The sequence below is a fragment of the Thamnophis elegans genome, chromosome 3 (genome assembly GCF_009769535.1).
Source record: "Thamnophis elegans isolate rThaEle1 chromosome 3, rThaEle1.pri, whole genome shotgun sequence".
Lineage (NCBI taxonomy): Eukaryota > Metazoa > Chordata > Lepidosauria > Squamata > Colubridae > Thamnophis > Thamnophis elegans.
Genome location: NC_045543.1, coordinates 115,506,664 through 115,531,743, shown reverse-complemented (window position 1 = coordinate 115,531,743; position 25,080 = coordinate 115,506,664). Strand labels below are relative to the sequence as shown.

At 34.4% G+C, this 25,080-nt stretch overlaps 1 protein-coding gene across 2 annotated transcripts in view; it reads left to right on the top strand.

The window, feature by feature from the left end:
• AP3B1 (adaptor related protein complex 3 subunit beta 1) overlaps positions 1–24,849 on the top strand; it is a 145,343-nt gene extending 120,494 nt beyond the window's left edge. For both annotated transcript variants that reach the window (XM_032213308.1, XM_032213307.1), the window contains exons 25-27: positions 4,247–4,344; positions 10,016–10,154; positions 24,114–24,849. In XM_032213308.1, the coding sequence (XP_032069199.1) occupies positions 4,247–4,344; positions 10,016–10,154; positions 24,114–24,267 (391 nt within the window). In that variant the 3' untranslated portion in view covers positions 24,268–24,849. The remainder of the gene's footprint in view (positions 1–4,246; positions 4,345–10,015; positions 10,155–24,113) is intronic.
• The last annotated feature ends 231 nt before the right edge of the window (positions 24,850–25,080 follow it).

The following is a 25,080-nucleotide window of genomic DNA, read 5'->3' as shown; positions in this document are numbered from 1 at the left end:
CAGTGGCTAAAAGTTGTGCCTTGTGGTGTTCTCTGCAACCTGCAGTTCTATTGGCAGCCCTCTGTAGTGGTGTATTACAAAGGTAAAAGGTCTCTATGATGACTAGAAATTGTTTCCATTTCCCGAAACCACTTACATTGTATGTCACAAGTAATAGATTTTTCTCTCACACTTTCTAAACAGAGCATATGTTTTATCTACACAGGTCTTTCAAATGACTTTACATTTGTTTGGAATATTTTATGTCCACATTTCAAGGACCAAATATATGTGGCATTCGTTTATAGTTAAGGGAAGGTTCACCGCATAAAACAATTCTGATGATAATTATTTCCTTACATTGTTCGAAAAGGGAGAACTTTGTCTTACATCAAATGTAATTGATCCTGAAGCAGTGTAATCACAATTACTCACTTTCTTAATTAGCCTGCCCAAAATCAGAAAATGGAAACCGATCGACAGTGTTTAAATCAATAGCTTTGTAGTAAGGCTTGGGAGGGAGATAATGGTAATGGGTAGATCAATTGGTTTAGATGCCATTCATTGACTGTGTGTTTTGCATCACAAAATCTACATTTTTAAAGTAACCAATATATTGGAGCTAGTAATTCAGGAAAAGGCAAGCTGTATAAAAAAGGTAAAAATTAATACTAACATATTTAGAATTATTTTATTAAGTGGTTCCTTCTATAAATTATGGTAAGAGGAAAAACCTAACAAAGAAAAAAATGTCTGAAAGTGTTACTTGATAAATGCTATTTTTATTAGGCTATGCTTTGAACAAAAATTTATTTCTCTTTAATTAAAGAATCAACATGCTTGTAATCCATATTCATAATAGTATGGTTTGTTTTTTAAAAAACTGCCTGTTTTATTTAATTTTCACCACTTGGAGTTTTGGATGATCAGTTGAATAAAATAAGTTACAATATAAAATAATATAATTAATATTTTTGGACTAAGTTATGACCACATTATTTCAGTTTGTGTGAAATCATGTGATAAATTCATCTTATTTATATATTTTATAATAGAATGCAGCATTAAAGTACTACACTATATTAAGTACTATATTTTCCCAAGCTTTATTAGCTTCATGAATAGTATATAGCAACTTGCTCTCTTAGTCTCTCACTTATAAGTGAATCTTAATGTATACTTTGGAAAAACCAACATATTATATAGAGCATATTCACATTCATTTATAAAATCAATATATTCAGTGTCATTATATAAATTCCAGCATCCAGGTAGTTGGGATCTCCAACCCTCTTGTCAAACAAAATATTAAATAATGAAAGAGAGTGTTGTATAATTTGAAAAATTACATTTTTCACTGCCTTGCATCTGTACTTAAACCCTTTGGGTAAGCTTTACAGCACTTAATAATATGCTAGATTTTGAAAAATCACAACATTTTTGTCATAGACAAAGGACTCTTAAGTTTCTTTTGTTTTTTAATAGTTAACTTATCTGAGAAATATAAGTTAACTTTTCAATGTAACTTGATATTTTTTTAATATGTGCTGTAGGATTTTGGAGTTGTTACTTTCAAAGAATCATTGAATGTATTTATTAATATTTTACAATCTCCTTCTAATAAAGTTTATTTATTTACTTACTTGTTTTTCATTTTTCTGGCCCACCCAATACAAAAATTATAGATGAATACCCAAGATAATCAAGGGTACAGTGGAATGGAGTTGAGAGAAGATACTATCTGGAAATGCCAGAAAGGACAATAGTATGTGGACCTCAGGAGGATCAAGTCTCAGTGCAGGAAGTCCTCAACCATACAGTAGACACACCGTATAAGCAGTAGTGTATTTTAGCTGTCCCAGACTGCAGCTTATTTTAGTAAACACATGCATTCAAGCAAAATAAGATTTCATATCTATTTATCCTGAAGCTGTGTGTTGAATGGGTTGAGCAATTTCATTTTTCTATCATCATTACTCACTTGAAAATTTAGGCAAAAAAGTTAAATAGTATATTGATTTCATGCAGACTAATCAGATATTTAAACATTTTACTTATAGCTATTGCATAAGGTTTTTAAAGTAGATTTATTGTACTTACAGATTAAAATAACATTTCTAAAAATAATTAACCAGAGGTGGGTTGCTCTTGGTTCGGCCCGGATTGGGCGAACAGATAGTGGCATCGGCGTGAGCCTCCGCCCAACTGCCTGGACGCTTCTGCGCAGGCACCAAAGTGTCGCGAGCGCACTCGCACACACTCGCAAACCAGTAGTAAAAAAAAAATGGAAACCTACCACTGTAATTAACCCTAGATTTACTTCAACATATTGGTTTGCTAAGGTAATGTTCTTGTGATTCATTTAAGTGTTAGTGATTTGAATTTTAAATTTTTGTTTTTTATTTTTATCTGCTATTTACCTGCTTCATAAAAGAAGAACCATTTCTATATTTATCATTATATTTACTTATTTAGTAATCAATATCACTTCATATTTATAAGGTCAAAGGTCTTTCCAAACCAATAACAAATGTTTGAGGTTAATTTAAATACCGTGGCTATTACTCGAATTGATTTTTATGTTAGAAACTATTGTACTAATATTTGTAAAGCCAATAAAAGGGACTTTCCATTGTTTATAGACTAATCTACTATTAGTATTCTGCAGTAAAATAATATTTTCAGGCATGCTCAGACTAGCATCCTAGTCTATTTGACAATCTTATTATTGTTTTAAGTTGTCCAGCCTTTATTGTTAGCCCTGGCTGACAGCAGAAAGTAAGTTGGGGTAGAACTGGACTAATTCTTGAATGGAGACTGCCGGAAAATTCTAAAGTACTAGGTTTAGATCAAGAATTTCTTTTAAAGGCCAGAAGAAAGCAAATCAGTTCCATACAATTGTCATGATACTACATGGACACTTCCATGCACACACCAAGTTTTAGCTCAGCTTGAGAGAATCATCATTTTTTAATATTATGGGAGACCACTATATTTGCAGAATTAGTGTTACTATGTTTGGTTTATATTTTACCTTTCCTCTCAGGTGTGCTTTTTTCATCCTGTACACTAAATTGTAATGTTTTCTGCTTCAACTACCTGGACCCTTAATTTTATACACATATGCCTGAATTTCCAGGTTCCCGGGCACATAAACTGAATCAGAGAAAACCATGAACTGTCTTTACAATTACAGTTTTAACATTTCAGGTATTGATTGGTCCATATAATAAGATGAACAAAAATAGCTCCTTTGCTCTCTCTTATGGGTATTGTAGACTGTTTTGTTTGTTTCTCCTCTCTTTTTATAGTTGCTCCTCACTCTTATTTTCACCTTATACTTTTCTTTTAATTGTTTAAAAGGTGAAATTGTACAGTGGCTTAATCTAGAGGCATGGGATGATTGTGAGGAACCTTAAGATGCACTTATTTTTTTTCTTCAAGCTCAGAGAGAGGCTCTGAATCTAATCTAAGAAGGAAAAATGTAATATAGTACATTGCTCTGCCTGTACCTGAATTTTCTGAAGGACCTTTTTAAAATATCCATATTAGGTAGGGAAAGCAGGGAAGATTGAGAAACATAGTATGGAAAAATTAGTGTGGTGTTGAATTATCAGGATCATTTTCTACTAAAGCTTTGGTTTAAATTCCATTGTTAGCAGTACAGAGGGAAATTAATTGTAAAAATTCTAGGAAAAATAACAAAACTTCATTTCCATCTTGCCATTTTATCATAGAACAATACTGGATTCATAACATCCTTCTGTCTTGCTTTGTGTTTTGGATACAGTTTACCATTATAGGAAACAGTTGTACTTGTTGGGCTACTTTCAATCCCTATATCTAAACTTTGTTCTGTGGTACCTAAAAAATTGAATCTTATGCCAAAAGATTATTAAGGTGATGAGTAAACCATAAATAAGTTACCTAACCAAGTGCCTAAGGAGATTCTCAGTTATCCAGGTCATGGTTGTCCCAAAAGTACTTTTTCAAAAGGCAACTGGATTTTCTTTATTTTTCTCAAAGATATTTTGCTTCTTGGATGAGGAGCTAAACTTCTTTGAGAAAAAATAAAGTAGAGCTGCTTTTTGAAAAAGCACCTTTGGGACTAGCTAATCAGTGATAAAAAGAAAATTAACATAATAAAAACAGTGCTGAAAATTACTTGGGGGAAAATCAGTTAATATTTTCTCCAATTTTCCTTTACTTGTTTGGTAAAAATGTTCATAATCAGACAATTCTCACTTGTTGGTGTTTTCTTCCACAGTACAAAGAATGATCACTTCAGTGTTAGTATTCAGCCTCCAGTTGGAGAGTTACTTTTACCAGTAACTATGACAGAAAAGGATTTCAGAAAAGAAAGAGGTGAGAAATAAATTTGAAATTCGATAAATAAATTATCTTATTGTAAAATATTGTAAGCATTCCAGACATCTCCAGTTCTAGTGTTTTACCTGGCATATTTCCAGAAATCTGCTCTGAAGTTATATAGCCCTGTCATCAAAAACTTCACAATGCCTGAAGTGTCTTCTTGGACAAGCTTTTCTCCTTTTCCCCCTTTCTACCATGTGGTGATTTCACTGCAAATACCAAAAAATGGTATTAAGGCAGACCTCTTCATTATATCATATTAACCAATATTAAGCTAGAATTCTGCTATTCAGCTACAATGAGAATTTCTGGTGTATAAAAAACATTGTTTTGGCACTGACTATAAAATAGAACATGATGGTTTTATATTGAATCTGATGTATACTGGCTGCATAATATCTTCAGCTACATTATAAAAAGGTTTATGCACTCAGTTGCATATTTTTTTTACAATAATTTAATGTCATACTCAAACAGTGATTGTTAATTTTCCAAAATTCTACTTGGTTTACCTGCACAAAATATAAGAAGCTCTTCTTTATTGAATAAAATTTTCTTCGCAATTGAGCTTTTCTCCTAACAAAACATCCATGCAGCTTTCTACTGCATGGAAATATTTTTTCACGAATGTTTTTCAATTTCTCTCTCTACCCTAAGCCCCAGTATTTCCTGGTAGTTCTCCATCCAAATATTAGCCAGGCTTGAGACCCTGCTCAGCTTCCATTGGCAAATATGCTTATACAGGTTCTGTCAGCTCTTCCATATTTCATATGCTTTTTAAAATGGCGTATGCGAGGTTATACTCTCATATCGTCAATAATTTCAGTCCAGTATATCACATTTTCCCTCCCCCACAACCCCCCAAAAGTGTGCTTTTGTTAAAGAAGCATAGTACATCAGAATAATACTGTATATGTCTTTCTATCTTGCATTCAGTGGCTTGAAATAATAACTCAGCAGTTATTTCAGTTAGATTATTTTCATGCAGTTAATATCTGATATTAAATTTAGGCCAGTAATTTCTTTTTTTAATCTGTTCATAACTATTTACCATTCTTACTTCTTGCTGGCCTAAAGCCTACTTCATGTGAGCACAGCAACCAAGGTGAGTGAGCCTTTGAATTTTCTCATATTTTTTGTGAACAATTTCCTTCACCTTCTCAAATTGCTTTCCAGCAGTGTAGTTTTAAGCAAAATGGGATATTGTACTGTCTCTCTCCCATTCTTATTGCGTGCTTGCTTGCCTGGTGTTTGATTGAGTTTTCTATGCTTAAATGTGACTGAGAGCTTTTTCCCCCCATGGTTGGCCATTCAGAACCAAGAGTGCATAGAAAAAGTGCACTTTGAGAATAGCTGTGGCCCTCTATGGAGTTGTTGCCAAAATTCCTTTTTCTTCTGCCATTTTACTTCTGAGGTTGTTGATTATTTGTCTGAATACATCTGGCAGTTGTTTGCTATGTTTAATAGAGCAGAAAGGCTACTCTGAATAAGCTATTTGAAAATTTGTTTATATGAAGTATTTGTAAATCCATGGAAGCCTCTTGACATTTCAGTATGGCTCTTTCTGTCTTCCTGAATTCATTCTTTGATGCAGGACTGATGCTGTGAAATTTACCCCTAGTTTAAAATTTCTTTCTCTTTTTTGTTAAATATTTTGGCTATTTTATAAAATTCATAATAATAGAAGTCTTTGTTCTGAGCTTTATTTGTTTTATAAATAAGATTAAGAAGCCATTGAGAAAATATAGAAAAGGGAATTCTTAAGCAGAGCTATTAAATCAGATTGTATCCATATTTGGCCTGATTCAGGCAGACTTGGAAAAGCAGGCATCCTGCAACTGAAATTCCCCAAATATTGTGTGATATAATGCTTGTGATGCAGGAAACATAAAATCAAGGGTTTTTCTGCTCATAGGTTTCCCCAGGGAAGCCTTCCATGAATAGAAGGACATCCTAGCTTCTTACACCAAAGACATCCCCTTTAGCAGTTATCTCAATCTCTGTACAGCATTTCAAGGAATTGTAGTAGGCTTACGTGGAAAGACCTATAAAGTATGCAGTCCAATTCTAGCTCTCTGATCATTTCCCACATCATGCTATCACATAAAATGATATAATGTGCTTCTGTTTAGTTTGTTGCTGCAACAAGCTAGCCCATTGTGCTCTATTCAATAAACTGTAATTAAATAAGCAATGGCTTAATGTGATATACAAACTCAACCATTACAGCAGTTACATCCGGTAGATTCTGTACAGCATCCTATAAAGCTTCCCTATGCAGGAGTAGACTGAATTTCATAGACCAGGAAACATAGTTTGTTCCATCCAACTGGGTTGTCATCGATAGGCTTGGTGATAGGTTGCTCGCCATCTTCTCCAGGATAGTGCAATCACTAAATAAACAGCTGTCTGTATACGGTATTGCATATCAACACCAACTCTCCTTTAGCTACGTCTGGTACACTGTGGGCCCATACATAGTGTTAGGTAAGCTCCCCGTTGGGAGAGAGAGTGTGTTCAGAGAAGCGTTGTGAGAGTTGTGTTGGAGAACACACAAACCAGCATACAGAGACACTGCAGTTTAAATAGGCTTTTATTCGTGGAAATAGAGATATCAGAGTCCATCAAACAGTCCAAGTCATATACGGATAAGACAGTCAGTCATCAACGTCTTTCAGTTAAGGGATAATCCAAATAACAGAGTCCATAAACATACAAACAGTCCGGTACTCAAAGTTTGCTAGCAGTTGCAAAACTTACAATAGCTCACGGCACTTTCTAACAGCCAGCTTCCAAAACACTCAGATCAGATCAGCCCAGCATCTAACAAACAGAGAGCTAACAGTATTCTGGCTCCCTCTTATGGCCGATTGAGGAAAACAGCAACCAATCACATTTTACAGTATGATTTAAAGAAACAGGTATAGCATTGTTACATGATTTATATATTGCCAACCCAACCGTTAGATTATATTCCTAACACTAATAGTGAAATCCAGGATATATTGTATCGACTTAAAAATAATCTCTATTCCTATCAGTAGCATCTGATTAAATTTGCAGATATTTGCAGTATAAATCTCAGGATTCTCCTAATTTCCCATAGTTTTCTATGCTAAAGGACCTTCCAAGTATAATGTAATCAGTATAGAATGATTTCTGAGTTTTTGTTTCTTTTCTGAAGTGTCTCAGAATTTCATATCCAGAAATACTTCATTTCATATTTATTGATTTTTAAAATATGCTTTGAAATAACAGGATTTCTTAAAATAATAATAATAATTTTTGGAATTATTTTTTGCAACAGAAATAAACATACATATTTGAAGTATAATGTGTATGATGAATGCTAATATTCCTGCTTAAGATTTTTAAGTAGCCCCCCCAAAATGGGAAGGTTTATTTATTATTGCACATGCTCTACTTGATAGGATTGTTGTGCTACCTCTTCCCTTCTCACATAGTTTGAAACAGCAGCTGAAATTTGTCTAATTTTGCTCTCCATAATCATTTTAAATTAAGTCTGTCCTTTAGCTTATGTTTCCAACTTCAAATATTGAGCAGTGTTTATTGATGCAAATCATTTAATAATACCAGTGCTAATTCTTTCTGTAATATGATAGGGTACCACGCTTCACAGAGGTGTCGTGCCATTTTCCTTAAATACCCAGAATTCTTTAGAAAGAAGCCAAAGGATCTAATATCTGTCAATGATTTTAATATTATGTTAGCATTTTTTATGATGTTAAAATTACTAAAAAAAATCCTACAACCTTTGTGTTTCTAGCTTCATGCTACAGTTTAATTTTCTTGGTTATTCATTAGGAATACTGTTATTATACATTTTTATAATTAGATGCAAGATCTGCAATTATTTTGTTTTTGAAACCTAATTCTTTTCAGTGGCAATTTGTTTTTCTGGATTTTTTTTTAGACTTTCTATTTTGGTCCAAGTGCAAGCAATAGATTTATATACATAGGCTATATCTTTAAAAAAAGAAAAGAAAATCCACAAAATGTTTGCTTGATTTTTATCAAGATTTATGCTTACAACATTTTCTCTCTCCCTAACAAGCAAGGTGCTAATTCTTTAAATGGTCAAGCATTCCCTATTTTCCGGCCTTTAACTACCACAAGCAATCATATTTGATGCCCCTTAATTAGAGCACCTTTTTTTCTTTTCAGGTTCTTTTCCACCTCCGCAATCGAGACAATACATTTGCTTACCATGCTAAGTGTTCTTTTGCATGTAAATTAATCTTGATTCAGTTTACACTGTCATGCTGAGTGGTACAAATTGCCTATAACAATAAAACAGCATGAGTTAAAAATAAAGGGGGTGGTGGTAGTGGTAAGGCAGATTGAATGTGTGCCTTACTTGATAGGATGTTACTTTGCTTTATGCCAATACATTAGTCAATGATAATGAATCTTCTGTTCTGAAAAGCATGGTTTAGTTGATTTTTTAAATTTTACTTCAATGGAGCAGTACCTTGTCTTTATAGAACAAGTTAGACAAACCATTAATGACAAGAGTGTTAAGGTTAAATATGAAGCAATGCATTCCCTTCTCTGAGTGCTATCCATCTTTCCATTTACAGGAGCTTGACAAAAGTACTGGCTTTGTACAATATTTCCCTTAATTACATGGTACGGAAAACAGGCTTTTAACATAAACATAGTTGCATTCATTCATTCAGCATTTGCTCTTCAATAGAGCTTAATGGAGAAGGTTTAAATCCTTAATGAGTACACACATCTCTCAACAGTGTTATCCCAGTCCTGTGCTTTTGTTTAAAAGCAGCCGTAGATGGCTTCTGTATTTTTTCAAAGTATTTGCCTAATGTCAGTTTTTAAATATCTGCAACAGAACATACAGCTCTAGCTAAATTTGCTGTTAAAAAAAGAGCTGGATAATATTAATATTTTTGAGTGAAACATTTGGCTTAAAGGACAAAGAAACTTTGATATTCAAGCAAATTAAACATGTTAATACTCCTATAAATGTGTTTTTCTGCTTCTAGCACTAACCATTACTGCTTGTTGCCTATCATTTAGCCATGCCTGAATGGACTTGGAGATGGGACTTGGATGTGCTTGTTCTTTCCATTTGATCCTAGTGAGCAGAGAGACATGCGTTTCAGTTCTGTGCCTGTCTGCAGTAAAGTCTGTGGCACATTAGCTATTACTGACATGAGTTTTCACAAGACAGTAATCAGGCTTCATGGGCTACACGTGAAATGAAGGGGTGACCCTATGTTATGTCTCTCTATTTTTTTCTTGCACTGGTTTCCAAGCCAGTGTCTTCTTTTCTTTACAGGTGCACTTTTTAAGGGGAATTTCCGTAATAATGCATTCGTTCTTTGAGTGTAATTGAAAGAGCTAAATGCTATTCAAGCTTTGTAGAGGTGGGAAACTCAGCTATTCTGTTGCCATTCAATATCTGTTTGTCACCTGAAGAGAAATTATCAAAAAGTACTTCGTGCAACTGAAATTTGAATAATAGGAATAATTGATTTTATATTTATACTGTATTCTTAAAAATTATACCAAAATTCCTTTAAAAAAGAAGAGTTAAACTTTTAACAAAAACCAAATGTATTCTCAGGTGATGTACATTGTCTTTAATATTAATTGCATTGATACCCAGCTTTTACTGTTTCAGGAAGGCTGACTGGTATGAATGAAGTATCCGCTACAATCTCTGTGGCGCCACAGAATACTACCCGTCTTATGATACTGCAGAAGGTAACAAGCATAGCAAACCTTGGCGGAGTTCCTTCGGGTGAAGATAACATCCACAGGTAATCACTGTGTAAGATCTGTAAAGTTTAATATAGAAATTTTGTACATGAATAGGCGACTACTTAAAGTTTGCATTCAAAATCAGGTTTGGTCTCTAGCACAATTAAATGATATTGATTCATTGCTAGTGAATGCCCATTTTCAATTATAGCAATAATATCTTCTAGCAATAGCCCAATTAACTCCAGCAATCTGTTTATAAATAATGTTTTACATGTGTGTGTGTGTACATACATACATACATACATACATACATATCAGAGGAAATGTCTGTGCTTTCTGTTTGACCACTTACTACAAGAAATATTCCTAAACAGTTGTAACATTTAGATGTAAGATGTAGGAAACGGCAAAAAAAATAAGACTCATATTGGAAATTTGTATCACTGTGTCATTTCTAATAGCAGTTTTGTGCTATTTGCATAATTTTCCTTTAATGATAACTATTATTTCAGAATTACTGAATAATTGTTATCTGCTCTTATCATGTTCAGGTCTTATTTTTAAGCTTCCTGGTGGCACTTATTCTGCTTAAGGGGGACACTTCTGAATCCTTATGAATGCATTACTCAATAAAATAAGAAATTAGTACTCATCAATGTACAGAGAAACAGGATGGAAAGAAAATATTGCATAGGCCACTGTAAATTCCTTGTTAAATTTTATAAATACAGTTTTATCACTACAGGATTAAATAAAGCTATAGAGAAAACCAGTGTATCAGCTATTTTTTTTATGTGTTAAAGAAGAAAGGTTATTTTCTAAACTTTAGAAATCTATAGATTTCTAAATGAATATTTTTCTATTGAGTAGAAAAATATAAAGTTATGTAACTCTGGAAATAATGATAAAGAGCTCAAATGAAGGATACATTAATCTAAAGTTGGATGGGACAAAAAATGTTTGCTAGAGGCAGGGAAGTTAAGAAGAAGCAAGGGAATCTTACGAAAGAAAATGTAGAAGAAACAAAGAGGAACTTTCAAAAATAAGCTGAAAGAAGGGGAAGAGTACTGAGTAACTTAGGCTCTATGACAAAAATATTTTCATGAAGGTGTTAGAAAAAAGAATGAAGAAAAGCCAGTTACAAAGTAAAGTGGGAAAGAAAGCTTGTTAAACAGATTCTTGCCTTAATAAGTAGAAATATTCATTACAATTGATTGAGCATTGTTGGGGAATCTCTGAGAATTTTTTAAAATAACAAGTTGTATTCTGCTGTGTAACATCCAAACATTAGCATTACACAATTTGAAATTCATTTCTAGACTGAAAAACAGCATTTGATACAGCCTTTAGGGGAAATACTGCAATTTTACTAAAAATGAATATGAATCTCATCTTAATATTCACATTTTAAATGTAAATGTATAATAATAATCATCACCATAATTACATCTTGCAACAATACCATTAACACCATCAAACAACAATATCTATCTCTCCCAGGTCCTTGGGAAGGACTTGATACATGACTAAAATGCCAGTCTATATCAGTTTAAACATCTGGCGCTGTGACAAACCATAATAACAGTCTTTATATGAAAGAAAATACTTCTGTGATATTAACTGACAGTAGTACTTACTTGGCCAAATTCTAAGTGATTAGTCGGTAGGAAACGTCCACCCTCCTTCAGTGAGTGAGCTGAAATTGTATGTCTTTTCTAGTGCTATTTTAATAGAATTAATCAAACATTATTTATGTGATTGTTACACTAACATTTGCATTTTTTAAAATTGTATTTGAAGAGCTGCAAAATTCATTGTGCACACTTTTCCTGAACTTCCAAACATATGGCACATATCAAATTTCAGAATGTCTTCGACAAAAAATAACTATGCTTGCTGACTTCCCAATATAACAAACAGTTCAGATTTTAGAGATATTAGACAGAAACATTTGCCACTTTTCAATAATATTTGAATGAATCAAAACTCAATTTCTATTTCAAAACGTTCAATAATCACTTTAAAACTATACTTAGTTTTATTGATCTTGTTTGGCAAATTGTGCAATTGAATGCAAAATAAAGCTTCTAAAATAGGATCTTTTCTTGTCTATATTTTTTGATGAAAAAAGGAGCACTATGAAAGAAAAAATATTGCAGATGGTCTATTTATGCATATGAGCTGAGCATTTTACTAATGTTTTCAACCTTTGGTGTTCCTGAAACCCTTCTACATAAAAATGATTGCTCTTATCTTAATCAAATACGCAAATATATTGTATTGTGTTATTACATTGCACTACACTACACTATACTATAATATTATCACAGCATAGCATAGCATACAAGGCTTCATTGTCATTTGCTGTATCATCCTATCAATGCATCAGTGGTCAAGGAAACAATATAATAGTTCTTTTGATTTTCACCACAATGTTAAAGAAAAATATAATTATGAATACACATAGTCCTTGACTTACGACCACATTTGAGCCCAAAATTTCCATTGCTAAGCAATACAGTTGTTGAATAAGCTTTGTCCCATCTTATGATCTTCTTGCCACAGTTGTTAAGTGAATCACTGCAGTTGTTAAAATTAGTAGCACAGTCCTTGAGTGAATCTGGCCTCCCCATTGACTTTGCTTGTCAGAAAGTCACAGAAGATGATCACAGGACCTCAGGACACAGCAACCAACATAAATACATGCCAGTTGCCAAGCATCCAAATTTTGATCATGTGACCATGAGGATGCTAGAACAGTCATAAGTGTGAAAAACGATCATCAATCACTTTTTTCATGCCATTGTAACTTCATGCCATTCATCATTAAATGAATGGTTGTAAGTCAAGGACTACCTGTACATTATTGAGGAAGAGATTTGTCACAGATTTATGTCTCTCTGTATTTTGATGAGGGACAAACATTACATGTTTTAAAAATTCTATTATATATATATATATATATATATATATATATATATATATATATATATATATATATATATATATATATATATATATTTGTAGATTTTCACGGGTGTAGGTATGCTGGTCTTGTTGTATTCGGGTCTTTTCCCGTGTAAGATTGAGATTGTCTTGGCAACGTTTCAGCGAGGCCTCACTCGCCATATATATCTGGCTCCTGCTTCTCTGTTCTCTCCCAAATAAACAGAAATAGTTTCACCTGTGAGACTTCTCAACTGAGAAATCATATTATGATTCATTATATGCTTTGCAAAACACAGTTCATACACCATGAACAAACTTTGATTTATTATTTAGAGTTCTTAAGAATATAACAGACCAGCTCTCTGGTTCAGACAACACAGTAAGTAACTAACATTTGGTTCCCTTTTGCTATTGTAGATTTTAGGAAAAACCAATTGGGAATGAACAAGTTGCATGTCTAGTTTGCCATCCACACTGAATGCAGACAAAATTCTCCCAACGGCTACTAAATTTATGTTATCACTTTTATACCCTTTTATGGTTTATGGCTTATGATTATGCTGATAATTAAATAGAAGACATATACAGAATTCTTCAATTTCAATTGACACATTTCTAAGGCCTGTTGAGAATGAGAAGAGATAATGTATAGTGCACACATACAATCGGCCTTTTGAGACACAGATAGTCGTTGAGTTAACAACGATAATGGAACCTGCCTTTATGTTTGAGCAGCTATAATGCTTGCCTGCCCCAGGCCTTCCAAGGCCTTCCCCCCAATCCCCATCAGTCCGCCACAGGCCTTCAGTTTGCTTTCCACTCAGCCACTCAGGGAAACCTCGGCCCAGCTGACAAGCCTATCGGTGCAGCTTAGAAGCTTTAGGCTTGCTTCCCACCCGCCATTCAGCTACCCAGGACTTGCAGGACTTGGCCGCCTCCTCAACCAATCCAGGGCCCAGCCACACCTAACTGACCCTTCTGTTTTTTGCAACTTCTGAGAGACTCTCCCAGCCAATGCCAGGCTCAGGTTTCCTATAGAGAAAGCCTCATGGCATGTTATTCTGAAAGCAGCTGCTATTTTCTCAATCCTTTTGAAGGCTCCATTTTTAAAGGAGCTCCATTTTTTAATAACAGAATCTTAAAAGTCTGACTGAGTTTCCCTTTTCTCTCTTTCTCATATCCAAGAGAATCAAGGTGGGCCAGCCTTGAGTTTCTTTCTCATTCCCTCTTGTATTTTAGGGTTAAGCAGATGTTTTTGTAATGTAACATATTTCAGTGCAATTCCTTCTGGAAGTTATACATTTTTTTTACAGTTTTTTGGCAGGCTGAAGAAATTCTCTCTTACTATACTGAACCTTATGCAGGCATATTATGGATATTGTGCTTACTATTGTTGGAAGAAATGCCCTTCTGGGTTCGGCTCCAAGTGGGGAAAAAGACACTGGAGACATGGAGGCTGCTTGGAAAGATGGTTTTAATGGTGGACAGGACCACATGGTTTGAGTCCTGAACAGAAAAGGTGATCACATGCTCCACTGTTGGTGGAGAAGAAGAGAAGGAAGGGCTGAGATGCTGAAAGTCCCTGGTTTTATGCCCTCTCTTTGATTTTGAGCTTGCATTCTGATTGATTGTCAGACTCCCATGGGGCCAGACAGGGGCAACTCTCTAGGCTACGTTTTGAATCCAGGTTTGGTTGAGTTCTCAGAAGCCATGTGGCAAGTTGGGTAAAGGGCCAATATTATCATGCCTTAATCCCATCACTCTGGAGCTAAAGGGGGGAACTCTTTATTATGTAAAATGGACTAGCTCAGGCTTTAATGGCTCATTGACAAAGGAGGATAGGCAGGAAGCTGCAGGCAGCTATTCTGTCTTTTAAAACATGTTTCTTCCTTTTCACATCCAGAAAAATATTCTGCCTTTTCAATGTTTCCTAGGATATTTCATTTTTTTCTGGCGAAGGGCTGGGTGATAACTTCCTACATTATGAAAACAAATGTACTGTATAAAGAAACATTTTATTTTTAAAAATACATTTAAATATTCCTCGTATTTTATTGGTGCAAACAAATACTATATTAAACATATGATATGGATAACATCAACATATAGTACCATTTATGGCAATATTTTACTTTATATTTTGGATTAAATCAAAGAATGTTGGAATGTATATTATTGTACAGTAGTGTATATATTAGTAGAATAGAATACTTTATTGACCAAATGTGATTAGACACACAAGGAATTTGTCTCCGGTGCATAAATTGTATGCTCATGCATAAACTGTGTGTACATGCAAAACAACAAAGTAATAATAATCATAATAATGATACCAATAAGAGAGGCTAGTAGAGCAGATGAGAAGGATGAAAGTAATACATCCACTACATGATACAACCATACTAAGTAGTATACTTAGACATGACAGTACTGTGGAAATTCAGTGTTCAGCTGAGTGATGGCACAAGGAAAATATATGTTCTTGTTTTATATTATATAATTTCGCCACAATTGTATCTTGCTACCTATTGTAGTTAAATTCCAGACTTTATTATCTGGAACAATATATGATTTTCAGCTATCACCATGGAAGAAAAATCATTTTATTGTGCTGTAAACATTTGTCAGGATGTAGCTTTTAATATTTGAAATGTGATTCCGTGGATAATCTTCACTGGGTTAGACTTCTCTGTGAACTGTGTCATGACTCTGTTGCCACTTCTAATGCATACAGCTGTATTTTCCCTTATCATCTTGATTTGTTGTCAGCTGCAAAGCTGGCAGTTCTCATCCATATCTCCAGAATATAAACAAGTTAATAATCACATCCTTGGGATATCTGACTTGTTTACCATACAGTACTCCATTGTGAAAAATGATCTTTTACAGTGGTTTCTGTTCTGTTATGTGCTCTTTAAGAGGACTTTTGTTAACCTAGGACTGTTTATGTTTATTCATATATCTTTGTTGTGGAATTTTGTCAAAAGCTTTGTGGAAGTAAAAGTAAATAACCTTGCCATAGTAACCCAATTACATACATATTAGAATAGTTTCATCTTCTAATATCGAAATTCTCAAATTTGTCTATATAAAATAAATGAATTTGCTTATTTCTGTCTTCCATTGCTGCCCCCAATAAAACCAAGGATTTAATTGAGGTTTGGCAAGAAAAGAAATCGACTATTTATTCAAAGATGTAACTTTCATTATAGTGTCTTGACAGCTTACTTTCAGTAGTGTTGCTAGAGTATATTTTTAAAAACTTTTTTCTTACATCCTAAAAAAATGCTTTTTTCTTTTACTTAACATAATTTTATTTATGTTTTAACAAAATAAAAACTAAAAAATAAAAGTAATAAACAAAATAGAAGTTAAGGGAAAGAGAAGAAAGATGATTTATAAAGTCATTACCCTTAATTGTATTGTACCATAGAAAACTATGCCATCCAAACTTCAAATTGTGTGCTTCTAATTCTAAAATTCTTTTATTTCTCAGCAAAATCCATTCTTTCATCTCAACTAAGCAGTTAGATGTAAAATACGGTTTCAATCAGGCAGTCCCAATTGTCCTTGTTCCTTTGAAATCATTTTCTGTTTTCAAACACCATACTTAGTCTACAAAACCTGAATAACTTCATAAAAAATGGACTATCCCTTCCCCCAGCCCTGTTGTATCTGACAGAAGTTGTGTGACTCCACACTTTGAGATCTCCTACTCTGGTATTTATAACAATGTCCAGATTTTACAAGTCCATGGCAGCAGGGGCATGAAAAGCTTGAACAATTCAGGTTTAAGGGTTTACCAAACAGGTACACCTGCTTGCAAAGGCATGCAAACAGATCATCAAAATTGTTGGCCTTACCTTTCAGTTCCAGCCCACGGGGCTCGAGAAGGTAAGTCCTACATTCAGCCAAAGGATGGGCGGGGCGATGTGGGCAACTTCATGGTCCTGTGTGGGCCGGATTAATGGCTTCGGCGGACCACATGTGACCCACAGGCCATAGTTTGAGGACCCATGTACTAAATCATCAGTTGTATAGTTAAAGTGCTGTTACTTCTTGATGGAAAAACATTGCTATAATATGAAACTTTGTTTATGAGCAATGCAGTTACAGTCATAATCAGCTGTTAATGCAAATCACTATATTTCTATTTTCTGAAAAAAATTGAACTGGAAAAATTTCTGGAAATCCTTCTTATGCAAATTTGACTTATCTGGACAAAACATTTAATGTAAAAATACTTTCTTTTCCACTCACAAATGAACAAAACAATCCTCTTAAAATAGATACTTAGAATATTATGAGAGTTTGGTTTTTAAAATTTGTATAATATATTCTTCCTGATAAATATTCATACATTTTTGTGTTCTTATAGTAAATATAAATGCTATACATATTTTTTCTCACATACTTGCTAGAAATAACCACTTTGGGGGTGGGGGGGAGGGAATGATTAAACTCTCCAACTGGCAAGCTTGTCTAATATTATGTTTGAAATTGCATCCCTTATTGTTAGTAATGAACACTGAGAAACAAACAATTTTCTATGCAAAACGTAAGTATTAGAAATTTTTCTGCCTTATATCATTAAGCATGCATAAGATCTAGAAGTCATAATGGTCCAGTTCAGTATTTCTGAAGAGTCACAGCTTTGTGAGTAATGGGAATAATTGCACACAGCATAGGGAATAATTGTAAACTCTTGTTCAGGGATATGTTTGTGATGCTTATGAAGTTATGAAGAGTCTCAGAATTCTAACTGTGCGGCTGCTACTGACCAACAGCCATTTGCGGATGCCCCCAATTGGCATGAAAGAGATTACATTTTACAATCCAGAAAATTGTTTGTTTTAGCAACCACTAGTTGACTCTTCTAGCATTTAAATAATGCTTTGAAAACCAAATCTTCCAGCCTATAGTGTATTAATGGGCAATTTTAGCCATTAAATTCATGTACTTAGGCTTGATCCAAAATTTTAGTTTTTGAATTGTTGAAGATTTTGCAAGCCAAAATGCATTTACAAAATGATTTTTCATGATGATACTCAGCTTTAAACTCAATATGATATCAATTTTTCTTGTATTTGACTTTCAATGTTAATATTGATTTTCAAACACTTCCCCCAGGTAATTAATAATCATCCAGTTTAAAACTCACTGCCTTCCATTCCAATTTAGAAAGTTCTAGGATGTGGTTGTCATTAGTCCTCAAAAAAATATTCTGAATATCTTTCCAAAGTAAAAATAGAGGCACTGAAGTATATAGATATGCATCCATATGAATGAACCTACCCCCCAATCTTATCAATGGAGAAGTTAATGATTATACTAAAGTGATGGAATATTTTTTCTGTGTTTCACAGGTGGGCTCATAGGAGTGTGAGAGGTTTTATGCCAAGTTATTGAAGTTATTCATTGTCAACTCTTAGCAACCACATCTTCTCCAAGATTTGACCTGTTGTCAGGTCTGCAATGGTGCACCCAACACCATTTTAATTGAGTCCACCTGCCTTGCTACTGGTCATTGTCTTCTTCTCTTTCCTTCTAGCTTTACCATATGTTCTAAAACAGCTAGGTCTTATTATGAGTCCAAAATATGATAATTTGGGCTTAGCTAACTACAATAGTTAGTGATGGCGTTTTCTCCATCACTAAAATGCAAAAGTATCAACATTCTTTGTATCATGTTTCAAAGGGCAGTTTTTGCTTCCACAGAAAGTCAGAATTTTGATATTTTAGGTATGGACACGTTACAGCATCTCAGTATGTTTTCCAAGGCTTTCATTTCTACCCTACTAAGTTTGGGTTAGTGGCATATAGATGAGTTAAAAGTATTAGTGCCCCTCCATTCCTGCTTCCCAGTTCCAAGTTGCTGTGAAATAAATTGAAACAGAAGCAAGTAAATGCATCTATCATTCTTTTTTTCCATAATCCATAGCAAAGGCACTTTGCTTTGGACGTATGGCTTAATATTTTTTTTTTTTTGCAAATAATAAAACAAATAAAATTGTTCTTCACTTTTTTTCTAAGGCAAGCTTGAATATTTGGCATCTGCCTTTTCATGTAAACCTCTTAATCTGTACTGGATGATTATTTTGTCAGCATAAAATTGCATCCTGCTAAGTCCCTTCTATGCTTCTTTGGTATTGTAGTCATTTCTAATCTATTGTCTACTGTATGATTTCCAATTCGCTGTCACTGGTTCTTCTGTTACTTGCCATATTTCTGTAGATATTCCATCAAATCCTGTAGTCTTCTGACTGGTTAATGATGGAGAGCTTATCTAACTTCATCTTGTAGTAATACACATCATTATTAATAAGGATATGTTTTAATGTTCAATTTAATATTGGATTATCTCCATTTAACATATTCCTTTTTGTGTGCAAAGATTATCTCAGCAGAATTTTACTATTTATGAGTAATATGGAACCCAAATTACATTTTAATTAGCAGTTTGTTAGTTTTAAATCTACCTGTGTGCTATTTGGATTTTTTTTTAATGAATCAAGATAGGTATGGCAACTAACCTGATCACTGTCCACTAGAGAGCAGCACTGCTTTTATATCTGAAATTAAGAAGTGCAAAATATAGGGATCACTTTTTTCTCTATGTTGTTGTCAACTGATTCGCTAAGCAGAGCATGCTTGCAAGCAAGCCGGTTTATGTTTAAACCACTATGGATTATTTGTGCAAAATTAACCTTTCTGGCTGAGAGCTCAATTTTACAATTTGCTTATTATAGCTGCTTCTCAATAATGGCAACTAGGCAATGGTAATTTTCTTTTTTAACACAGAAATACTGAATTTTTCAGGGCAACCAATTCTTTTTCAGGGTACAAAATGTCATAATAACTTAAGAGATACTAAATCCTAGAATGACTATTAAATGTTGATACAAATCAAATTGGGGGGGGGGGGTTGGTAGTGTTTTTCCAATATTAAATAACTGCAGGTGTCATTCTGTTTCCCAAGCCATTGGTTTGAGATTTGAATTGTGGTAACCACATTATAAGAAGAATAAAATGAAACTAAACAATACAATTGCAATCGTACTTTTCTAGACATAACTGTAAATCTCCCAATATAACAAAGTGACAGAGAGGGGGTTGAGGAGTGACTGGCTTGCCTGCCTGTCTGCCTTTTGTGGCTTTATTTTGTTTGAAGCACAGCTGAAGAAAAAAAATATTGGGTGTGTACAGTATTGTAAAATCTAACTGTTTTAGAAACTCTACTCCACCATGTAGTTACTTTCTAAAGTGACTTTTGTTTATGACATACAGCTCTCTTTATGTTACTGATAAAAGAACAAGGACAATTGTTTTCATCACTTTGGACTGGTTTATGCTAAGTTTATGGTTTACAATAGTTACAAGATTGTAGATTCTTTTCATGTCTGCTCAAAGACTATCCTGGTATTTCAGATTGGAAGATTAATTCATTGTACAATTTCATTATTCATTTGTCAACTTTGGGCTAATTATTTTTATACAGCTAGGGCTGGGCCTCTGGTGATGGTCTTTCTTACTAATAGGATTCTGTCTGCTTCAGCAGGCAATAAATGAAAGCTACATGCAGAGAGTAGGAAAAAAGTTGTAGCATGAATGGGCTATTGTAACAGCTTCTGATTAATTTGAAAAGAGGAAGAAATTGAACTTGGATCAGAACTACACAAAAGAAAGCATGCAGTTGAAAAGTGTTGTGAATCTTTTGTAGCCAGTGATTATATAAGTGAATAAACAATTAAAATCTTTTTAAAACAAAAGGAATAATGTAGTAGCCTTCTGATTCTGAAAATTGTGATTTCTAGACCAACTTATAAATATTTGTCTTCATTTTAATTGTGAAGAAGAGGCTGGGAGCCCCACTAGTTTAAAAAAATCAGCAATTTATTACTTTATAATTCAAATCAGGAATGTTTTTCATAATTAAGACTTTGCTTTATTTGCTTCCGTTGAAGGACAAGAGTAACCATATATAATCTGAAGGGTTTTTTCCCCCTTATGCAGGCTATCAAGCATTCCTTTTAAGTGTAGATCTCTTTTTCAAAAGGGATATACATTAAAATGATCAGCATTTAATTTCAAAACTTATGATTTATGATCATTCATTTAATGATTGTTCAAAAGTTATAGTGGTGCTGAAAATAATGAGTTATGACTGATCCTCGCACTTATGACCGTTGCAGCAGGCATTTGATCAATATTCAGGCTCATGGTAATGACTGTAACATCCAGGGGTCATATTATCACCATTTACAGCCTTCCTAGAGGGCTTCCAGAAAACAACACCTTAGGTTATTTCTAAAAATAATAAAGACACTGTGTGTGCACAGTGTGTGTGTGTGTGTGTGTGTGTGTGTTTGTGTGTAGAGAAAGAGAAAGCCAATGGGATGGGAAAAGCCAGATTTGGTTAACAACTCTGTGATTCATTTAATTATCATGGCAATTCAATTAAGTAAAAAAAGATGTAAAAACAGCCAAAACTCACTTAAGGCCTGCATTGCTTAGCAATGGAAATTCCAATGTCAATTGTAGTCATAAATGAAGGACCACCTGTATTCTTCAAAAACAGAACCATCCCCAATTCCGCTTTACATATATGCCAGGGTTGTACATACATATAGATATTTGGGAAGAGAAGCCTTTCTTAATCCCTGTGAGATTTGTATAATTAATCAGAGTACACAAAGGAGTGGGTTTTTTAAAATTAGCTTAATAATTTCAAGTTTTTATCTTGAACATATATAAGTTGCATATCCCTTATAAGAAAAATGTGTATATATGTATATAGAGGAGGTTGTGAAAGCTGCAGGGTGAGGTTACAAATGAGAAGTGTCTATGTATAGATGCCTTTGATATATGGGGCTGTAGATTTCTTTGCCATGTGCATTGGTCTCCCAAGTAGAGTACCTCCATCATTTTAGAGGCATTGTGTTCTCCGTTAAGTAGTTGTTCAACATGATTGTGTATGTTTTTTCTTTACAAGTGTTCTTGAATGTTGTCTGGGTATTATTTTACTAAAGTAATGTTCACCTCCCACAATATTTGTGACCACACTTGCTTACCTTTTGAAATAGATTTATCTTTTAACAGTAAAATGGCTGCGTGAGACACAACTAGTCGTCTGACTTGCATAAGTGCTTCCAATATTAGCTTGCCTTAGATATAATAGCAGCATTAATCCCTGCCACATGGGAAGTTAATACTTGTTTGCAAGTGGATGGTACGGATTTCTTGCTATTACAACAAAATCTTTTTCCAAGAGATTCTGAGCTATTTATTTCAAAGAGGTTTTTTTTTCTTTTCTTAACTAATTACTTAAGTGACATGAAAAGCACCCAACCAGAATTGACCCCATTGTGCCTTTGGGCTACGTTTGCTTTTATAATAACATTGACTTTATATCGCTTGCAGTTTAGAGTAGAACAAGAGTAAAATGAACCTTGAGGCTATGAAAAACCATGAGAGCCCCAGGTCTGGTGCTTTTATTTTGTGAAATCAGGCATAATCGGCTTCTGTAGTCCCAGGACACAAATGATAAAGAAATAGATTAATAAGAGTATTGTTTACTTAATTATCACCCTTTCCAAATTGATGGGAGAAACATAGATTTTAACATTTTGCTGAAAGAAAAAGAAAAGACTAAATGGCATCGTTGGCGTTGCTTTATTGGGAATGTTTTTTTTTTCTTCTTCTTAGCCATGAAGAGTGAAAATAGTATATTTAATCTAAATAAAATAAATACATTGACCTATGAAGAGTGCAGTTAGGAAAGGCTTATATTTTCCTAAATTAGTATAATGTGTTACAAGATTTTGATGCTGATATACTTAATATTTTAAAAAAGGAATTACTTTTCATTTAAAGAGAATCTGCTTCCTGCTGAAGAGGCTAATATTTTAATTAAGTCTAGAGTGAAGCTTTTTGAGTATCTGCTGATAAACTCCCACTTTTATGTTGATGGTAATTAAACAGATCCCTAAGGAGCCCAGGAGGCGCTGCACAAGGCCCATGCTAATTGTCAGACATGAGACACTGACCAGTTGGTTTGCTCTTGAATAGCTGATGGCGTGCTGTCAGCACAGCAGTTTTATTTTTATGTATTGTGAGCTTTTGTCAGGGCTAACTGGATCCCATTGTGGCTGAAGATGTTGCGCAAATTGAGGCAGATGGCTCTGATTCAGACACGTGTCATTCAGAAAGGGGAGAGGGAATTGGCCCTGCAAAGTGGGGTCACTGTGGGTCGCAGACCTGCTCCACACTTGTTAGTGTTTTCAAAAGCCCATGTGCAGCAACTTTGTGGTGCCTTGGGTTCTCCCTGGTTTTTTTTCCAAGCAGAGAAGGGGGGGCAGTTTGCTTTGTGGAGCATTGAAAAGTAGCCTCTTGCCATGTCTTTCCATCCTGTCTCTTGGGTCTGGCTCCGCATGTAGAATGAATTAACAGGATTGACAGAAGTTCATTGTGCCTAAAATGGCTTTTCAATCAGTTGCAGTGCTTAAAAGACTAGTTTTGCTTTTAATTCCATGTAATGAGTAGGTTTTTCATGTTTTGGAATTTAGTAATAGCGGATTATAGCTCATGATTCCTTTTATCGGCTAAAGTCATTAGAAATCTATTTAATGTTCCAATATGTAAAAACTTAAAAGATTTGTTAATTTGGAAAGTTGAATCTTTGAGGGTGCTTAAGAGTGTATGTTGTGGAGACCCTTCTTTATTGATTACCATATATATTGTATTAACAAGACTTTGACTACTGAATGAATACAGTTAACCTTCAGATCAGTTATGTGCTCTGCGAAGCTCTTTCGGGCAAAATTCAAACTGAACTATTACATTTTAAGCATTTTTAGTATTCTTCTATGCAAATTATATAGATGTAACAATATAAAACCATACCATTTTCTTATTGCGCTGTGCAATGTTAATGGTTTGGCTTTGGAAAAGCTTTGTATTCTATGGGTGTCTTGTGAAGTTTCATCCCTTTAATCACTGAAACAAACACTGCATTTTATGTTAGTTTTCTAGGGAACCACTCACCCATTTTGTTTTTAATCTGTTAGGTTTGCGGCTAAAACTGTGCACAGTGGGTCACTTGTGCTTGTCACAGTGGAGCTGGAAGAAGGATCCACAGCACAGCTCTTCATCAACACGGAGAAGACGGTGATTGGCTCCATTCTTCTGCGGGAGCTGAAGCCTGTCCTGTCCCAGGGGTAACCCGCTTACATCTGGACTTCAGAATCTGGCACACCACAACAGTGCCTGGCATCTTCTACGGCTGCCTTTCATTTATAATAATAGCCTTTCCATCTGGCAGTGGGGGGAAGAATACACTCTTGACATTCTTGTCTCCTGTTTTAGAATGCTATAGTGTACATCTATCACACAAACAAGTATATTGCTCCACTCCCCCCCCTCTTTTTTTTTTCATTAACCAAAGAAATACGCATTTTATTCTCGGTTAAATTTTTAATGTTACTTACACATTTTCCCTTTAGCCTGATTTTCCCTTCACTCTGCTAGTTTTATTATGATTTTCTTTTAGATTTTATGCAAAGACAGGAAAAAAGCTGATAAAAGCTGACTTAGAAAAAATAGTTTTAAAAAATCAGTTTAATTAGAATAATTAAATAACGTTTGTGGAAATCAGTCTGAAATGAGATAGGCTTTTGATATGGAATTTGGGGGCAAATTTAGTGTTCATTGCCCAGAGGTTAAGCCTGTATTAATCATTTATTTGTATCTGCTTTCTGTAGCTGCCTAAATATTGAGATGATAATAAAATCACATTATGATAAATATGGCTTTTTCTCTTTTTTCTGAGAATTGGATAACACCCCAACTGATTTATATTTATGCCCTACATATTTAAACACCACAAGCTTGTTGTGTTACTAAAATAGCACTAGACCAGTAATGGCGAATCTTTTTTGACTCACGTGCCAAAAGCAAGGGGAGCGCAGGGGGGGTCGTGCGCAGGCATGCCACACCCATAATGCTATTCACACGACCCCAGCGCACATGCGTGCA